Source organism: Littorina saxatilis, linkage group LG6 (assembly GCF_037325665.1).
Source record: "Littorina saxatilis isolate snail1 linkage group LG6, US_GU_Lsax_2.0, whole genome shotgun sequence".
Lineage (NCBI taxonomy): Eukaryota > Metazoa > Mollusca > Gastropoda > Littorinimorpha > Littorinidae > Littorina > Littorina saxatilis.
In genome coordinates this window covers 14,039,040-14,056,157 of record NC_090250.1, presented here as the reverse complement: position 1 = coordinate 14,056,157, position 17,118 = coordinate 14,039,040, and the positions used below count along the sequence as shown (strand labels likewise).

At 40.5% G+C, this 17,118-nt stretch overlaps 1 protein-coding gene and 1 long non-coding RNA gene across 4 annotated transcripts in view; both read left to right on the top strand.

Annotated features, from left to right (window-relative positions):
• LOC138968576 (cyclin-dependent kinase-like 5) overlaps window positions 1–17,118 on the top strand; it is an 85,585-nt gene that overhangs the window by 43,234 nt on the left and 25,233 nt on the right. For all 3 annotated transcript variants that reach the window (XM_070341166.1, XM_070341164.1, XM_070341163.1), the window contains exons 7-14: window positions 1,547–1,606; window positions 2,119–2,209; window positions 2,585–2,774; window positions 3,347–3,427; window positions 3,969–4,141; window positions 4,941–5,409; window positions 6,393–6,500; window positions 8,897–8,966. In XM_070341166.1, coding sequence (XP_070197267.1) covers window positions 1,547–1,606; window positions 2,119–2,209; window positions 2,585–2,774; window positions 3,347–3,427; window positions 3,969–4,141; window positions 4,941–5,409; window positions 6,393–6,500; window positions 8,897–8,966 — 1,242 coding nt within the window. The remainder of the gene's footprint in view (window positions 1–1,546; window positions 1,607–2,118; window positions 2,210–2,584; window positions 2,775–3,346; window positions 3,428–3,968; window positions 4,142–4,940; window positions 5,410–6,392; window positions 6,501–8,896; window positions 8,967–17,118) is intronic.
• Window positions 13,228–17,037, top strand: LOC138968582 (uncharacterized). Its single transcript, XR_011456232.1, has 3 exons — window positions 13,228–13,713; window positions 14,500–14,590; window positions 15,164–17,037. It is a non-coding gene; the product is annotated as an uncharacterized lncRNA (long non-coding RNA).

The following is a 17,118-nucleotide window of genomic DNA, read 5'->3' as shown; positions in this document are numbered from 1 at the left end:
AGCCCCATCTTTTGATACCAGTTTGGTTTACCTTGCTTCAAGGTCAAGGTCACAGGAGCTCTTCAAAGTTGGATTGTATACATATTTTGAAGTGACCTTGACCCTGAACTATGGAAGATAACTGTTTCAAACTTAAAAATTATGTGGGGCACATGTTATGCTTTCATCATGAGACACATTTGGTCACATATGATCAAGGTCAAGGTCACTTTAACCCTCATGAAATGTGACCAAAATAAGGTAGTGAACCACTAAAAGTGACCATATCTCATGGTAGAAAGAGCCAATAAGCACCATTGTACTTCCTATGTCTTGAATTAACAGCTTTGTGTTGCATGACCTTGGATGACCTTGACCTTGGGTCAAGGTCACATGTATTTTGGTAGGAAAAATGTGTAAAGCAGTTCTTAGTGTATGATGTCATTGCTAGGTTTAGTTATTTGACCTTGACCCTGAAGGTCAAGGTCATGTGAAGGTCAAGGTCAAGCATGTGAGTCGTATGGGCTTTGCCCTTCTTGTGTCAGACTTTAAAGGGAGGCTCCACTGTACTGGGACACTGCCTTTCATGAGCAGGCTTTTATGTGCTGTTTTATGGCTGCCTGAGCATATAGACAACAGACAAAAGTCTTCCTTAGCACTGACTGGTGTTAAGTATTATTGTGGCTTTGACAAGCGGAATCCTATCTCCCGCTAAGACAGGTACTATCTCCTGCTGAGAAGGGCAGATAGCACAGAAATAGCTATCAGTTAGGTCTTTATTGAAAGTGTCTGAATATTTCACATTTTGCTGTGAATAAAGACAAGCTAAGAAAACAGATTGATTGTTGAGGGGTTGGAAGGGGAAGGGGGTTAGAGAGAGAGATTAACGAGGGTGATAGAGTAAGCAGTTAACTACATGGACTAAAGACAAAGAGAGAGAGAGAGAGAGAGAGAGAGAGAGAGAGAGAGAGAGAGAGAGAGAGACAGAGACAGACAGACAGACAGACAGACAGACAGACAGACAGACAGACAGACAGAGAGAGAGAGAGTGTGTACGTCTGTGTCTGTGTGCATGTGACTTTCTCTGTGCCTGTCTGTCTCAATGCATGTGTGTGTGTACGCATGAACCTAGGTCTTTCCCAACTCTGGCACCTGGAAATATACAGTGCTGGGTCATGTCCGTCATACATCGATAAAGCTTGATGTGATGTTTGAAAATTGTTCAATTAGTCTGATAATTTGAAAGTTAAATTTCTTTTTACAAATAATGACTTCGTCAAACAATGAAGTTAAACAAATTTCAAAGGGACAAACTTTTGTACTCAGTTTGATATTCAAATGGGGGTATTTACTGGATGCAAGCAATAATTGTTATTACTTTGCAAATTGAGTCTCATTTTCATTTATTGACTGTTTGCTTTAAACTTTCTGTACAAAGTATATATTAAGGTAGCTGGATTAGCTTTGAATTTTTTTCTCGGTTGTTAGCATGTTTTGTTTTAGGTCTACAAAAAATTATGTATTTTATGGTTAAATCAGAAATGCATACTTTTGTTGACATTTGCAGATATCAAACCAGAGAACCTGTTGATCAGCAAAAATGATGTTCTGAAACTCTGTGACTTTGGTGAGTTTCTTTCTGAACAATTTCCGCTATGTGGATGTGCGGCGAGAGTGTTGAGAGAGAGAGAAAGAGAGGAGTTAGAGAGAGAGAAACGGATGAACGAACGAACTTTATTACTCAAGGATAGAGATTTTAGGCTGACGCCTAGTCTTACAATCTGTCCCTGCTAAACTAAGACATAAAGATAGAGACAATAAAAGGACAATCGTCAACCGCAATCATACAGTATTACAAACTACAACATTACCTATATGAATACATAATGAAATGTACATGTATGTCAATATAATAGAAAGGAAAAGAAAAATCATGAAAATCGACTCACACATACACGCGCGCCGCATGCCTGCAATCACAAGAGAGAGAGACAGAGAGAGACAGAGACAGAGAGAGCATGCATGTGTGTTGTCTGTCTGGACATGAGCACTTTTCTGTTAAAATTAAACTCTCTTGCTTACATCCTTTTTTGAGTTTTTGAATACACAGACAAACTCGGACACTATGACATGTTGCAGGGTTTGCACGGAACATCACCAACGGTTCAAATGGGCTTTACACGGATTATGTTGCTACTCGTTGGTACCGCTCTCCCGAGCTTCTCCTTGGGTAAGTTTATTGTTTAACACATCTTCTATGAAGTTAAGTTTCAGTATAAGATTAAAGCAAAATAATTAAGATTGGGCATGGTTTGTGCCTTCTTACATTAAACATATCAGGATGTTAATAGTGCTCATTAGATCATAATGATGTGTGTTGTTTTCAGTGCATGATGCAGCAAGGTGGCGGTAATGTTGCATCTTGTGTGTGTGTGTGTGTGTGTGTGTGTGTGTGTGTGTGTGTGTGTGTGTGTGTGTGTGTGTGTGTGTGTGTGTGTGTGTGTGTGTGTGTGTGTGTGTGTGTGAGACCAACAGAGAGAGAGAGGAGTCTATCATTCTTGCGTGGCAATGACTGGTTACATTTGAACTTCATTATTACATGCAGTGCACCATATGGCAAGGCGGTGGACATCTGGGCCATTGGCTGCATCATGGGGGAGCTGAGCGACGGACAGCCCTTGTTTCCAGGGGAGAGCGAGATCGACCAGCTCTACGTCATCCAGAAAATACTCGGCCCTCTGCCCTCCTACCAGATGAACCTCTTCCACAAGAACCCTCGCTTTTCGGGTCTCAAGGTCAGTTTAGAACTGGAGAGGCTCGGACTTGAATGGGCTCTTCTGTGTTTCATCGCATTATACTAGTGAAGGTTTGAGTATGAGTTCTGACATTCCTAGCTAGCTTTCGCTTAGTTTCAAGTTCTGGTGTTGCTAGCTAACTTCTAATACCAAGTTTTGGTGTTCCTTGCCAGTTTTAATTTCAAGTCCTGGTGTTGCTAGCTGGTTATTGGTTTTAAGTTTTGGCATTTCTAGCTACCTTATAATGGCAAAGTCTTGTAGTGCTTACCAGCTTTTAATATTAAATGTTGGTGTTTAAAGTACCACTTTAGCTGTTGCTGTATGTATTTTGTAAATGAACAGGTATTTTTTAAATGTGCTTTTGACTTGGTACTGAATATATACATGTACCTGCTGAAAGCACCAACATACATTCTGGATTTCTTCTTTGGTTTAACTATTGTGTGGATGTTTTCCTTTGATAGATAGCTGGACATTATTCTGATGAGTTTTCTCTTTTTACTTTCTCACTGCTAAACACATAATGAAATGCGTTTTTTTTTTATACCAACACATTTGCTTTGTATGTTCAGTTTCCAGCTGTGAAGAAACCCAAGACACTGGAAAAACACTACCATGGAACCCTTACCAGCCTTCTGATGGATTTCATGAGTGTGAGTATGATTTGGAATGTTCTTGAGCGCAAGGGTCTTTCCTGGCAAAATTGTATAGGCATAGATAAAAATGTCCACCAAATACCCGTTTGACTTGGAATAAAGGCCGTGAAAGGTGAATGCTCGCCTAATAGGCTACTGAGCTTTACTGGCCGATGTGAATGCGTTATATATTGTGTGTAAAAAATGTCTGTTTGTCTGTCTGTCTGTAAAAAATTCCATTTCAAACGGCAGAAATTAATATGTAAGCGCCTAGGGCTATATCTAGATTAGGCGCATAAAAATGATCACAATAATAATAATAATAATAATGTGTGTGGATTGACTTTTCTTGAGTTTCCTGGGGTTAACCGTGTGTGTGTCTGTGTGTGCTAGAATGCGTGCGAGCGTGCGTGCGTGCGATATAACCTTCGTGGTTGAAAACGACGTTAAACACCAAATAAAGAAAGAAAGAAAGAAAGAAAGAAAGTGCGTGCGTTAGGCTGTATCTATATAATGTTATTTTAGTGTGGAACCGCCTCTGTATGGTTTTGCTTCACAGACCACACTCAAGCTTGAGCCAGAAGAGAGACTGTCTGTAGGAGAGTGTCTGGACCATATCATCTTCCAAACGGACCGTGCCATGGACCGCAGCACACGCATCCCTGTCAAGCCGTCCAGCGCGCACAGCACCAGTAAGAAGCGACGTACAGAGGAAACGGAGAAACAGGACATGTGAGTTGGGTTTAAACAATGTTTTATTTCTGTTTACATATTCATGAATTTTACATACACTTATCAATATGAAAAGACAAGCCTACGGTTTATGGTGGTGTCTTCATGTGAGTTTGCTTTTGATCTGGTGTGAAAGGACACAGGACATGTGAGTTTGGCTTTGATCTGGTGTGAAAGTACATGTGAGATTGGCTTTGATCTGGTGTGAAAGTACATGTGAGATTGGCTTTGATTTGGTGTGAAAGGACTCAGGACATGTGAGTTTGGCTTTGATCTGGTGTGAAAGTACATGTGAGATTGGCTTTGATCTGGTGTGAAAGTACATGTGAGATTGGCTTTGATCTGGTGTGAAAGGACACAGGACATGTGAGTTTGGCTTTGATCTGGTGTGAAAGTACATGTGAGATTGGCTTTGATCTGGTGTGAAAGGACACAGGACATGTGAGTTTGGCTTTGATCTGGTGTGAAAGTACATGTGAGATTCGCTTTGATCTGATGTGAAAGTACACAGGATATGTGAGTTTGGCTTTGATCTGGTGTGAAAGTACATGTGAGATTGGCTTTGATCTGGTGTGAAAGTACATGTGAGATTGGCTTTGATCTGGTGTGACAGTACATGTGAGTTTGGCTTTTATCTGATGTGCAAAGAAACAAAGAAACAGGACATGTTGGTTTTTGCTTTGATCTGGCAAAAATACAGCCAGCAAACAGTAGCAATGACAAATGGAATTAGACATTTGCTGGCTGTATTTATGTACAACTTGGTGTGAACTGTTCTGCGGACGTTTCTTTCTTCCAGGGAGGACGAAAAGAAAAAGCAGTGGCCGGCGGTCAGCCCCTCTCCCCCCCACCACCCTCGCCTGCCCTCCGAGAAGATGGACACCAACGAGGCGGACAGGGAGGGGAAGGTGGGGGAGGGCTACGTCATCCAGGCCCCGCCCACGTCTGGCAGCAAGTACCTGAAGCAAGCCCGCAACCAGTCCATGGCGGGTTCAAACACACCCATCGTGCTCAGCCGCGTGCCACAACAACAACAACACAGCGCTGAGGACAAGGTCGTCGCTAAGAAGGACGTCAGTGCCGCCATCTTCCCGCCCCAGCTCGTCAAGACCGACAAATCAAAATCAGAATCTGACAATCGCAATCAGGAGATCGAGGCGGAAGTGAACAGCTTCTTGAAAATGGCGGACACCAAGAAACTGACGGTGGCGGAGAACCGCCATCACAGCACCTTCTCCGACTTTCGCAGCAGCGGCAACATTTTGGGGGTAGGGAGGGGAGAGAGAGGAGAAACGGACCCGTCAGACTCTTGTAGTGGTGGTGGTGGTGGTGGTGGTGGGGGGTTTAGGGTGGCCGACTTGGAGCAGATGGACTGGACTCCCAGTGATTCCAAATACCTCAAGTCTAAGCGCAGTGACATCAGCTTACCCAGTGGTGTTGGGGGTGTGGGGAGCGAACACATGGACAGCAGTCGCCTCGCTCACGAGGACACTCAGCTGCGACTGGGGGGCGGTGGGGAAGGGGGAGTGGGGGGAGGGGCACCGGACAGTGGGGAGGGTCAAGGTCGTGGCACCAGTACCTACGTCATGAACATCACGGCCAACAGTTCTCACAGTCAGTCCACAACGCATGCTGCTAAGTCAAAAGAGGGTGTGGAGAAGAAGAAAGTGAGTGTAATCGTTTGTTTCACTGTTGTGTCTGTAAAGTGCATGTCATGGACTTGTTCTTATCAATACCGTGGAACCCTGTCTTTAAAGACCCCCCCCCCCCCCCCAATTTAAGACTTCTTCTTTTTTCAGGCCTTGATTTTCAGATTTTGTATTGATAACCTGTGTAGATTACCTCCCATTTTAAGACTTCCTCCTTTGTTGGGACCTGTGGCTCTTTCTAAAATACACACTTGAGTATGCCTGTGTGCGGAAGAATTTCTGATTGTTTGGCACAGCCACTTTTCTTTTATTAATTCTTTGATTCTGAATCTGAAATGTTTTTTTCTTCATCAAAGTCCGTTGTATGGTTTGCAAGCTTTGAGAAATACCAAGTCGCACGATTTGCAGCCAATAAAAAGCCACATAGGCCTGTGTAAATGAAAAACAAACTTCAATCCCCCCCTGCCAAAAAACCCAACTTACTGACACTGATTTTTTGGCCGCTTCATCGGAAAGAAACTTTTTGTGTGTGACTCTAATACATAGCAAGTCCATGGAAGTGTACCTTGCAGCACTCTGCAGTGTTGTGGTCTGTGTTCCAGTTTCTCACACAAGCCACACAAGATGAGATTCAACGCATCCGCTCCAGTACACTGAGCAAGAAGAAAGCCAGGGATCAGGCCGTGGCAGAGAAGACAGCCGACAACAAGGTAGACTCTTCAACCTCTTCATGCTGTTGGCAACTATTATACTTTAATTTGTATTTTACACAGATTGAGATAGCCATTGTTTTGCAAGACTGCGAGTTGAACAATGACTGTCGAAATCTGTTTCAAATGTTATAGGTAGTCTCTTCAACCTCTTTGTGCTGTTGGCAACTATTATATATACGTTATCTGTATTTTTGACCAAGATGTGACATTTGACACTGATTGAGATAGCCATTGTTCTGCTAAACTGTGAGTTGAACAATGACTGTTCAGATATGTTTCAAATGTTCATATTTTGGTTAAAAATACTAATAGCATTATTTGTCGATAAGTTTTAATTACGATTTCTCACACACTCTTTTGTAGTCTCGGCCAGCCGCCTAAATATGAGTTTTAGTTGGCTTCTCAGGTGTCACAATACGGCCTAAGAAGAGAAATCCAGTGTTCAATTGATACATAGTGTTAGGCCAAATAAAAAAATAGTCTGTTTACGGTAACATAGGCAAAAAAAATAGGGTCGTTAGGTCGTTTTTTTGTTGTTTTTTTCCCCCAAAAAACATATTTTTGTTATTTTGCCAAAAAACAGACTTTTTTTTTTTTTTTAATTCTTTTAAAAAAAAATTTCCCCAAATGCCAAAAAAAAGTCTAGGGTCGCACGAAAAAATAGGGTCGGTCGGGATACCGTAAACAGACTATTTTTTTGGGGGGGCCTTATGTAAAACCTGTTGCTTTAATGCAGCTAGTGAATCATTTTTCATGAAGAAAAAAGTAAAGAATAGGGTAAAAAAATAAAGTGTCTCAGAAAGAGGGTTGCTTTATACATTGTGTCTGCTCTTGGCAGGTATAGTGGGGTTGTTTTTTTTACTTTTTTTTATTTTTATAAACATATTCTTCTTTCACAAAAATGCACTCAGTCCCAAAGAACAAGGTATCACAACATTTACCATAAATCAATGCAAAATCGTCTAGCCTCCGCGGAAGTCTGAAATCCCTATCAGCCCATTTAGTAGCAACACGATACAAGATCCAATACTAAAAAAATAACAATATTCCTGCCTCGGAATAACGCAGTAACAATAGCGTCACGGCGAGTTGTTTTTTTTTGGGTTTTTTGGCCAACATTTTTTTAATCAATCAATAAACACGTGATAACAAACATGGTAACTGTGTGTTTTCTGTTTGTACACATACTTTCTCATTTACATGCTTTACCTTAAATCAGAGACGATAAACAATTTGTTTTTAATTAATAAAACGTCAGACTAACGAAATCTCAAAACAACATGATTTCCAAAAATAATGTCCAGTGTTAATCGTGAATCGGTTTTTGAAACCTGTTGTATCACTGTAGCTTGGAAATCATTCCTTTTCTCATGAAGAAAAATAAAAGATTAGAAAAAAGAAAGAAACAAGTCGCGTAAGGCGAAAATACAATATTTAGTCAAGTAGCTGTCGAACTCACAGAATGAAACTGAACGCAATGCCATTTTTCAGCAAGACCGTATACTCGTAGCATCGTCAGTCCACCGCTCATGGCAAAGGCAGTGAAATTGACAAGAAGAGCGGGGTAGTAGTTGCGCTAAGAAGGATAGCACGCTTTTCTGTACCTCTCTTTGTTTTAACTTTCTGAGCGTGTTTTTAATCCAAACATATCATATCTATATGTTTTTGGAATCAGGAACCGACAAGGAATAAGATGAAAGTGTTTTTAAATTGATTTGGACAATTTAATTTTGATAATAATTTTTATATATTTAATTTTCAAAGCTTGTTTTTAATCCGAATATAACATATTTATATGTTTTTGGAATCAGCAAATGATGGAGAATAAGATAAACGTAAATTTGGATCGTTTTATAAATTTTTATTTTTTTTTTACAATTTTCAGATTTGTAATGACCAAAGTCATTAATTAATTTTTAAGCCACCAAGCTGAAATGCAATACCGAAGTCCGGGCTTCGTCGAAGATTACTTGACCAAAATTTCAACCAATTTGGTTGAAAAATGAGGGCGTGACAGTGCCGCCTCAACTTTCACGAAAAGCCGGATATGACGTCATCAAAGACATTTATCAAAAAAATGAAAAAAAAAACGTTCGGGGATATCAATCCCAGGAACTCTCATGTAAAATTTCATAAAGATCGGTCCAGTAGTTTGGTCTGAATCGCTCTACACACACACACAGACAGACACACACACACACACACAGACACACACACGCACATACACCACGACCCTCGTTTCGATTCCCCCTCGATGTTAAAATATTTAGTCAAAACTTGACTAAATATAAAAAGAGAAATGGAGGTTCCAAAACCAGTGTCTCAGAAAAAAGGGTTGCTTAAACTTTAAAAAAATAAACTCGTTGTAACTGAATGTTGTGTTTTTGTTTCAGGGCGGAGAACGTTGGAAAGACTCCCATAATTATTACTTACAACCTCGTCGTGCTCGGAATCAGTTGCATGGTAAGCATTCATTGACTTTTTTGTTACCACTTTGAGTGTTTTCCCTTGTGGCCCCAAACCAGGCGTCAACAACACCAGTACATGTATGACCCTATACTCCAATCCTGCCTGTACTGTGTGATGTAAGCATAGAGGTTATGGACATTTGAAACTGTGGATAATGTGGAATCTGAAACGGCTATGCCTATTTGAAAATGGGTGTTTGATTGTGGATGCAGCCCTCTGTATTAACTTAAGATCTGTTCCAGTTTTTGTATCCCCACTCTCCATTCCCACACAGTCCTGTTCCGAAAGGCCTTCCTTAATTGAGTCGGAAGGTGACTTTGCGAAGTCTTTTACCAAAAATCATTGCCATTAAAGCGTCTTCAGCGAGCTTTGTGAAGTAGACTTTGTGAGGTCGAATTCACCCCATCAATTTAAGGCTTAACACACCCAACCCCTGCCTCCAACCTTTACCTTTTTTTTTTTAATCACAAGGGTGGTGTTCATTAGAAAGTGTTCAACTGGGTGGGACCCAAGCACTGATTCAGATTGGTTGAAGTCTCAAATAAAGCTCACTCTTAACCAGTCCGACGCATCGTTTGGTTCCCACCCACTTTGATACTTTCTCGTGCACACCACCTCAGGTATTGTTTGTGATCAGCAGATACTGGTTTGAACATAAATCAGCTGTGGATCGATAGTTAAGCCGTGTGTAATTATAGTACAAAAAAGAGGCCTGAATTAGTGTAACATGTTATTTTCCATGAAGTCATGTTGTCATGTGGTTGTATTGACAGAGTCGGCCACAGACATAACTGAGACAGGTAAAAGACAAACGTTTCCCTGTAGGTATTTTTGCCATGGCTGTCATGCTGCCGCACAATGTGTGCTGACTTGAGTGTTGTCTAACACGTCTCACTCTCTGTCTAGTTCACTGACAACTGTTTTCTCTTCACGTTTCTTCGCATTTCTTCTTCAGTGTTTGCATTTCAAACAAGTTCAGAAAAAGAAAAAAAGAAAATGAAGAAAAAAGAAAAAGAAATCTTGAAATACCTATTTCTTTTGTTTTTTAGTTTAAGAGTATATTTAGGAATTTATTGTTTTCATTTACAACAAGGAATTCTTAACGTCTACAGCTAGACGTCAAGTGAAAGAGCGCTGCAAGAGTAGTACAGCTGTACACAGAACTAATGATTCAGTTAAGTTCAGTGTTCGGAGTTTTGGGCAACATGCTTTTGAAAGAGCTTCTGCATCTTAAGGGTTGAGGGCATTGCTTGAGACTTGCTTGTGTGACTCTTTTACATTCTTTGAGTTGAATGTTAGAAGAAAAAAACTTGGTATTGATGCTTGCTCACGTTCACACAAACAGCAGATGTTCTGAATCTGAATCTGATATGGTACGTTGCTGCATCCACATAACTGGCGTTGGTGCAACATATTTGTTATGCACTCCTCCCCCTCAACAAAAGATATCACTTTGTCATCTTGCAAACTTCAGTATTAGCCTGTAGAGAGTGCGTTCAACTTAATTGATGTTTGTTGTTCCAATGTCAAAATGCTACGTAAAACAAATCAGCAACTGTAGTACTAGCAACTGTGCCACCACCCAGCCTCTCCTCACTGTTATCTCTCAGACCTCTTCCCACGGTCTGGTATCATCAGTTATAATAAGAGTACATTGTGCCTTGTCATCTGATGACCAGTCCATCTTTGGGCGTGGCAATGGTGCATCAGCCATGTTGGTTGTGTGTGCGTGGTAAAATTGAGAAAGATACCACTTACCGGATTGTGCGGAGTGACGGTTATGGAGTCGATGGTGTATCCGTGTACAACACTAGCATTACTGTCTGTCAGAGACACAGTCACTGGTGGTCAGGATAGTGTCCAGGATAATTATTCAGTAATCCAGTTGAAGACAGGGAATGACACAGTTACTAATGGTTAGTCACTGTTCCAGACTCACATATATCACAATCACAGTCACAAAGTTCTAGGTAGTACAGTTCCGATGATCAGAAGCTGTCAGTGTCACACACACAAAAGCTGGCACAGAAAACACTTGTAAGTTGTAAGATGTTCACACTGGGGCACCAGAGCTGCCACCATGTAATAGTTTGGTGTTATGTGTTTATATTCGGAGGCTATCGTAGGGTCACACTCTCAGCCACATCAGTATAACATCAGACGAATGTCTATCACTAAGTTTATTCATTAAAGTATAGAGCATAAGATATAAGCAGCATACAGTAACAGAGCTGAGCACAGAGTGAAACTCATTAGCATAAGGATGCTGTGCTGGAATAAGTTTAGGGTGCACAATGTACTCTTATTTTAACTGATGATACCAGACCATGGGAAGAGGTCTGAGAGATAACAGTGAGGAGAGGCTGGGTGGTGGCACAGTTGATAGTACTACAGAGAATATAGAGTTAATGTGCAGTACTGCAATTGAAATTGAACAGTGAGAGCATTTGATTGTAATTTTGAATTCTGATGTTAAATATTGATGTATTGAGCACACTGGAAAGCATCTTAATGAGTTTTAACATCACTCATTGTATGTGTTTTGCCTGACGTGTGTCACTACTTCAGTCACAGTCAGTTTGCAAAATTTGAAATCAGAGTGTGTAAGGGTGTGTGCTTTAATGTAAGAATTTTGATGGGTGTGCTTGTGTAAAACACTGTCTAGAAAGAATACCCTCTGGCACAGTGTACATATGTTTGATGAGCCTCTGCACTTTAACCCTCTCAGTCGCATATGTCTACTTCAATATTTCCAGCTGACGTTAGTATTACATGAACTTCCAGCCCCATAAAATCTTGGTTTCGGTCTTCGAGCTGCTTATATCCTTTGAAGTGGTGGACCAGTTGACTTGTTTCTGTGTTTTTTTATGACAGCTAAAAAGTCATTGGCCAACCAAATCAGGTGACTTTGATAATAGAGCTGAGATATGCTGTCACTAGATTGTGACATTAGAGCTGCAAAGGTTAATAATGCAGGTTGTGCCATTTCCTCTCACACTCAGTCCCTGTCCAATTAGACTTGCTTTTTTTTTTTTTTAAATGAAAGCTAAAACGTTATTATTTTATTTGACATTAGCAAATCAAGTGACTTTAGGGCTGAGATATATTGTCATTAAAAGTGACTTTAGGGCTGAGATATATTGTCATTAAAAGTGACTTTAGGGCTGAGGTATATTGTCATTAAAAGTGACTTTAGGGCTGAGGTATATTGTCATTAAAAGTAACTTTAGGGCTGAGATATATTGTCATTAAAAGTGACTTTAGGGCTGAGATATATTGTCATTAAAAGTGACTTTAGGGCTGAGATATATTGTCATTAAAAGTGACTTTTGCGCTGAGATATATTGTCATTAAAAGTGACTTTAGGGCTGAGATATATTGTCATTAAAAGTGACTTTAGGGCTGAGATATATTGTCATTAAAAGTGACTTTAGGGCTGAGATATATTGTCATTAAAAGTGACTTTAGGGCTGAGATATATTGTCATTAAAAGTGACTTTAGGGCTGAGATATATTGTCATTAAATGGTGGCGTCAGAGCTGCAAGGGTTAATGCAGGTCATGCTGTTTCCTCTCCCTCTCACAGTCCCTCACCTACCTCTTTTCCCTATCCCTCACCCCCTCCCCCTGCCTTTGTCACTCTGTGCTTGCCTGTCTGTCTGTCTGTGTGTTGGACACATGAGGTATTTTGGTGGATTCTTCATGGAGTAGATGCTTGATCACCTATTCTTCTTCTTCAAAGTGTCCTTGATGGGAAGCAAGTGATGATGATGATGATGATGATTGAGATGATGATGATGATGATTGAGATGATGATGATGATGATGATGATGATGATGATGATGATGATGATGATGATGATGATGATTTAAGGCTATGCCAACGACATCTAAAGAAAGGACTAGCAGAGTCTGCCTCCTGACCCGCTAGCGGGGGCGAGTGCAGCCAGCGCTGTGCCTGTGTTGTAACAAACACTGTACAAAAGGAAGACGTGGAACTTGCGAAGAAAATGCGAAAAAGTGTTTGTGGGTTATCGTCCCTAGTCACATGCTGGCGGCGAAAACAAAATGGCGGATCGCGTAGGTACCGATCGCGTGCGTGGTGGTGGTAAATTGTGCTCGGCTTTTTGTTGCAAGAACGCCCGTTGCAAACAGAGCTGCTTCGGGAAAACTTTCCACAAGTTCCCTAAAGAAGAAAAAAGGTGGGTTGTGCAGTGATTATTTCATCAGGTTTACCTTCTTCGAAGAATGAATGCAATGGCTCGAGTCAACTCACTCAGTAGACTACAGCGTCAGCGAGTACTTACGACTGTGAGTGTGAGTCAGCAGTCAGTACAAAACAACAGTTTACACTTGATGACAAACTACCCGTGGGCATATTTGCCGAAACCTTTATCAAACCTTGCTTACGGGAAAACTACAGTACAAAGGTACATCACTCATCCGTTTTGCGTTCCGGCAGAGCGTTAGATTTAGACTGAAGATCTGATTTAGCTTTTTTTGTCTTTCCTTTTTGCTTAGTTTAACAATAACATTGTTGTTTTTATTGTCAAACTAGGTGCAGAATATGGATGCAATTCACAAGGCGAGAGGACTTTGAAAAGCTGCAGCCAGCTGATGTTCAAGGTCTCAAGCTTTGTACTGATCACTTTGAGGCCAACCAGTAAAACAATCCTGCAGAGAGGATCACTTGTGTGGAATGCTGTCCCGACATTGTTTGCAGTGCTCAATCCACCACCGAAGGTTATTTATTTATTGGTTTTAGGTTTTTGCAAATCAAAGAAGCACACTAATAAATGCAGGTTGAGTAATGACAAGTTTGAGGCTGATGTAAGAATTGAAAAAAACCAGCATTGTTCCCATCAAATAATGCCTGTTTGCATTTAGCGCAAAATAATGATAAGGCCAACAAAAAAACGTTACTTATTTTGGATTGACGTCTTGATTATGATGATATGATGAACTTATTTTGCCAAAAAACAGCCCCAAATGGCAAAAAAAGTATAGGGTCGGCGTCAACAACAAAAAAGTAATGTTTCTGGTCACCTGACCCTACCTATGTTTTCCCGATGACCCTAGACTTTTGTTTTTGCATTTTCAAAAATAAAAGGGGTATTCGAAAATCACTTGTTTTCCTGTTTTTCAACAAAATAAGTTAAAAAGATGGTTTAAAAAAAAAAGTTTAGAAAAAAAATCTCCACCTTTAGTCATGTTAGGCCACAAAAAAAGTCTGTTAAAGGTAACATAGGCCCCCCCAAAATAGCGTCGGTAGGTCGGCTTTTTATTTTTGTATTTTAGCCATCTGAATATTTTAATTTTATTTTTTAATTCCCCAAAAAAGTCTAGGGCCGGTGAGAAAAAAATAGGGTCGGTCCGGATATCGTAAACAGATTATTTTTTGTTTTGCCTTACCAGAAACATACACTTTTTTGTGTGGCCTAAGACCAATGCCATGAAATTGGGAGAATTGTTTCATTGGGACTGGGTGTTGGTTGTGAGTTTGTCAGTTAAAGAGCTGTGCATTTGCAGGTTGCTAGTGGGAGGAAGCCACCATCGCAAAGGGTAGCTACAAATGAAGCCAGCACCGACCTGTCGCCTGATGCACAAATTGTTCAACCAGGTAAGAGATTTTTAACCATGAAGAACACCCTGACATCAAAAAATGTTTAAACCCATCCATTACATAGTTGATAATTGCTGTATAGGGTGACGGGCGCTGTGGCGGGGTGGTAAGACGTCGGTCTATTAACTCGGAAGGTCGAGGGTTCGAATCCCGGTCGCGGCCGCCTGGTGGGTTAAGTGTGGAGATGTTTCCGATCTCCCAGGTCAACTTATGTGCAGACCTGCTAGTGACTTATCCCCCTTCATGTGTACACGCAAGCACAAGACCAAGTACGCACGAAAAAGATCCTGTAATCCATGTCAGAGTTCGGTGGGTTTTAGAAACACAAAAATACCCCGCATGCTTCCTCCGAAAGCGGCGTATGGCTGCCTAAATGGCGGGGTAAAAACGGTCATACACGTAAAATTCCACTTGTGCAAAAAAATGAGTGCGTGTGAAAGTTTCAGCCCACGAACGCAGAAGAAGAAGAAGCTGTATAGGGCGGATGCATGGATGGATGAAATTGTACCTGTAGTTCCCACACGTAAAGATGTTATTTTATGTGTTTTGTGTGTGTGTTTTCTTTTTTAGATGACATTCAGGCGATCCTGGAGGACATAGGATGTAAAGCATCAAAGTCGTCATCCTCCCCATCCCCTCGTGAAGCAGAACTTTGGCAGAAGGTCAACAAACTGAGGAGCAAGGTTTTCCGATTAGAAAAGAAAACGATGGAACCCCGTGTAAAACGAGCGAGTAAATTAGCCAAGCCTCCCAAGAAAGACTTTGTAATAGAACAGTTGTCTCATATATTATCAGGCGAGGCGAGCTATTTTGCCATTTATGCCTGTTACATATTTACCGGTTATCTGCTGCTGTGTCCAATCCTGGCAGAGACGGGAACGCATGTTACCAAGGAGCCGAATGAGAGTCAATGAGATGAGAGAATGTGATTAACAATTGCCAACTCTCTCCGTACAAAGAGGGTCCAAAGTTGTATCAAAATATAGATGGTCGGCAATTCAAAATAAAAAAAGACAATAGACAAAACATGTACTTCGGCTCATAGAGCCTTCTTTAATTTTTGACTCATTAAGTCCATGCTCCGAGAGTCCTTTTTTTAATTTTGAATTGCCTACCATCTATATTTTTATACATTTTCAAAAAGATTCAACAGTCACCTTCCGTTATTCTTGAACTTGGCTATCCCAGCCTTACCTCAACATTCGATATTCCTGTGATATTTTTGACGTAAAATCAATTTTTATTGTAAAACTATTCGGCAAGAGGATTGGTCCAAGCAAACAAATAATAAACTTGTTAAGATTTTTCCTGCTATTTCCGATCAATTGCCTATTGTTTTATTTAGCTAAAAGATTCAAACGTCACACCTATGACTCATGGCTATTTTTAAGGGGGGAGTAGCATCCCTGGTGTGTTGTTTGTGATGTACCTTTTAGTCTGTTTACAGTAACATAGGCACACAAAAAGAGGGTCGGTAGGTCGGCTTTTCTTATTTTTTTTTTTTTATAACCATCTTTTTAAATTATTTTGCAAAAAAACAGGAACAAAATTGATTTTTTTTTCTTTTTCTTTTTCTCCAAATGCCAAAAAAAAGTCTAGGGTCGGCGGGGGAAAAATAGGGTTGGTCGGGATACCGTAAACAGACTATTTTGCTTTGTTTTGCCTAAGCAATGACTAACAAACTTTCTTTAGGGTCTGACATTGTATATTACTATACAATTTTTGGGGTATTAACTAAATACATGTATACAGTTTTTGATTCCTTTTATACTTTTTCACAAATTAGCTCCCCTCCCCCCCCCTTTTCTTTTTGTAGTCTGCCCTGGGGGCGGGAGGTCTCCCAATTTCGGTTTCTAGGGTCACCTTATGCTTCCATATGAGCTGAGAACTTAATTTAAAATGGGCCTCGATTTTTTTTTATTTGTATTTTGTAATTGTGCCTTTGTCCAGTCACATGATTTCACTTTGTACTTAAAAACTTGGCACTGTCATCATTTATTGCTATTTATTGATCAGTTGTTCAGTATTTATTGCTATTGGGCATCAGTTGTTCAGTTGCCCTGTTTCGAATGAGCCATGCATGCATTATGGATGTGTTTAGCGAATTGGGATACCTAAAGCAATGTAAAAGAAACAATGTGAAGCAAACATATAGCACCAAATAAAATAACCGAATCAGAATGGAAACTTCTTCGGTGTGTGTGTGTGTGTGTGTGTGTGTGTGTGTGTGTGTGTGTGTGTGTGTGTGTGTGTGTGTTTGCTGTTTTAAATACCGAAAATGTGAAAATAAAGCAAGTCACAGCATGAGAAAGATCGACTGTACTAGTCATGACAAAGCAGGAGACAGCCTGGTCAGCATGTAGAAAAGGGCAATAACTCGTATTTAGCCATTCTCATTTCTAAGCATGCCCAATGAGGAAGTTATCCTTCTTCCCATTGTAGTTTCTTTGGTTGCAAGCCAGGCGAGTGGCGATCGCTCAGCCATCCCATAATAGTTTTGTTTTGGTGTGGCGGAAGAACAACTC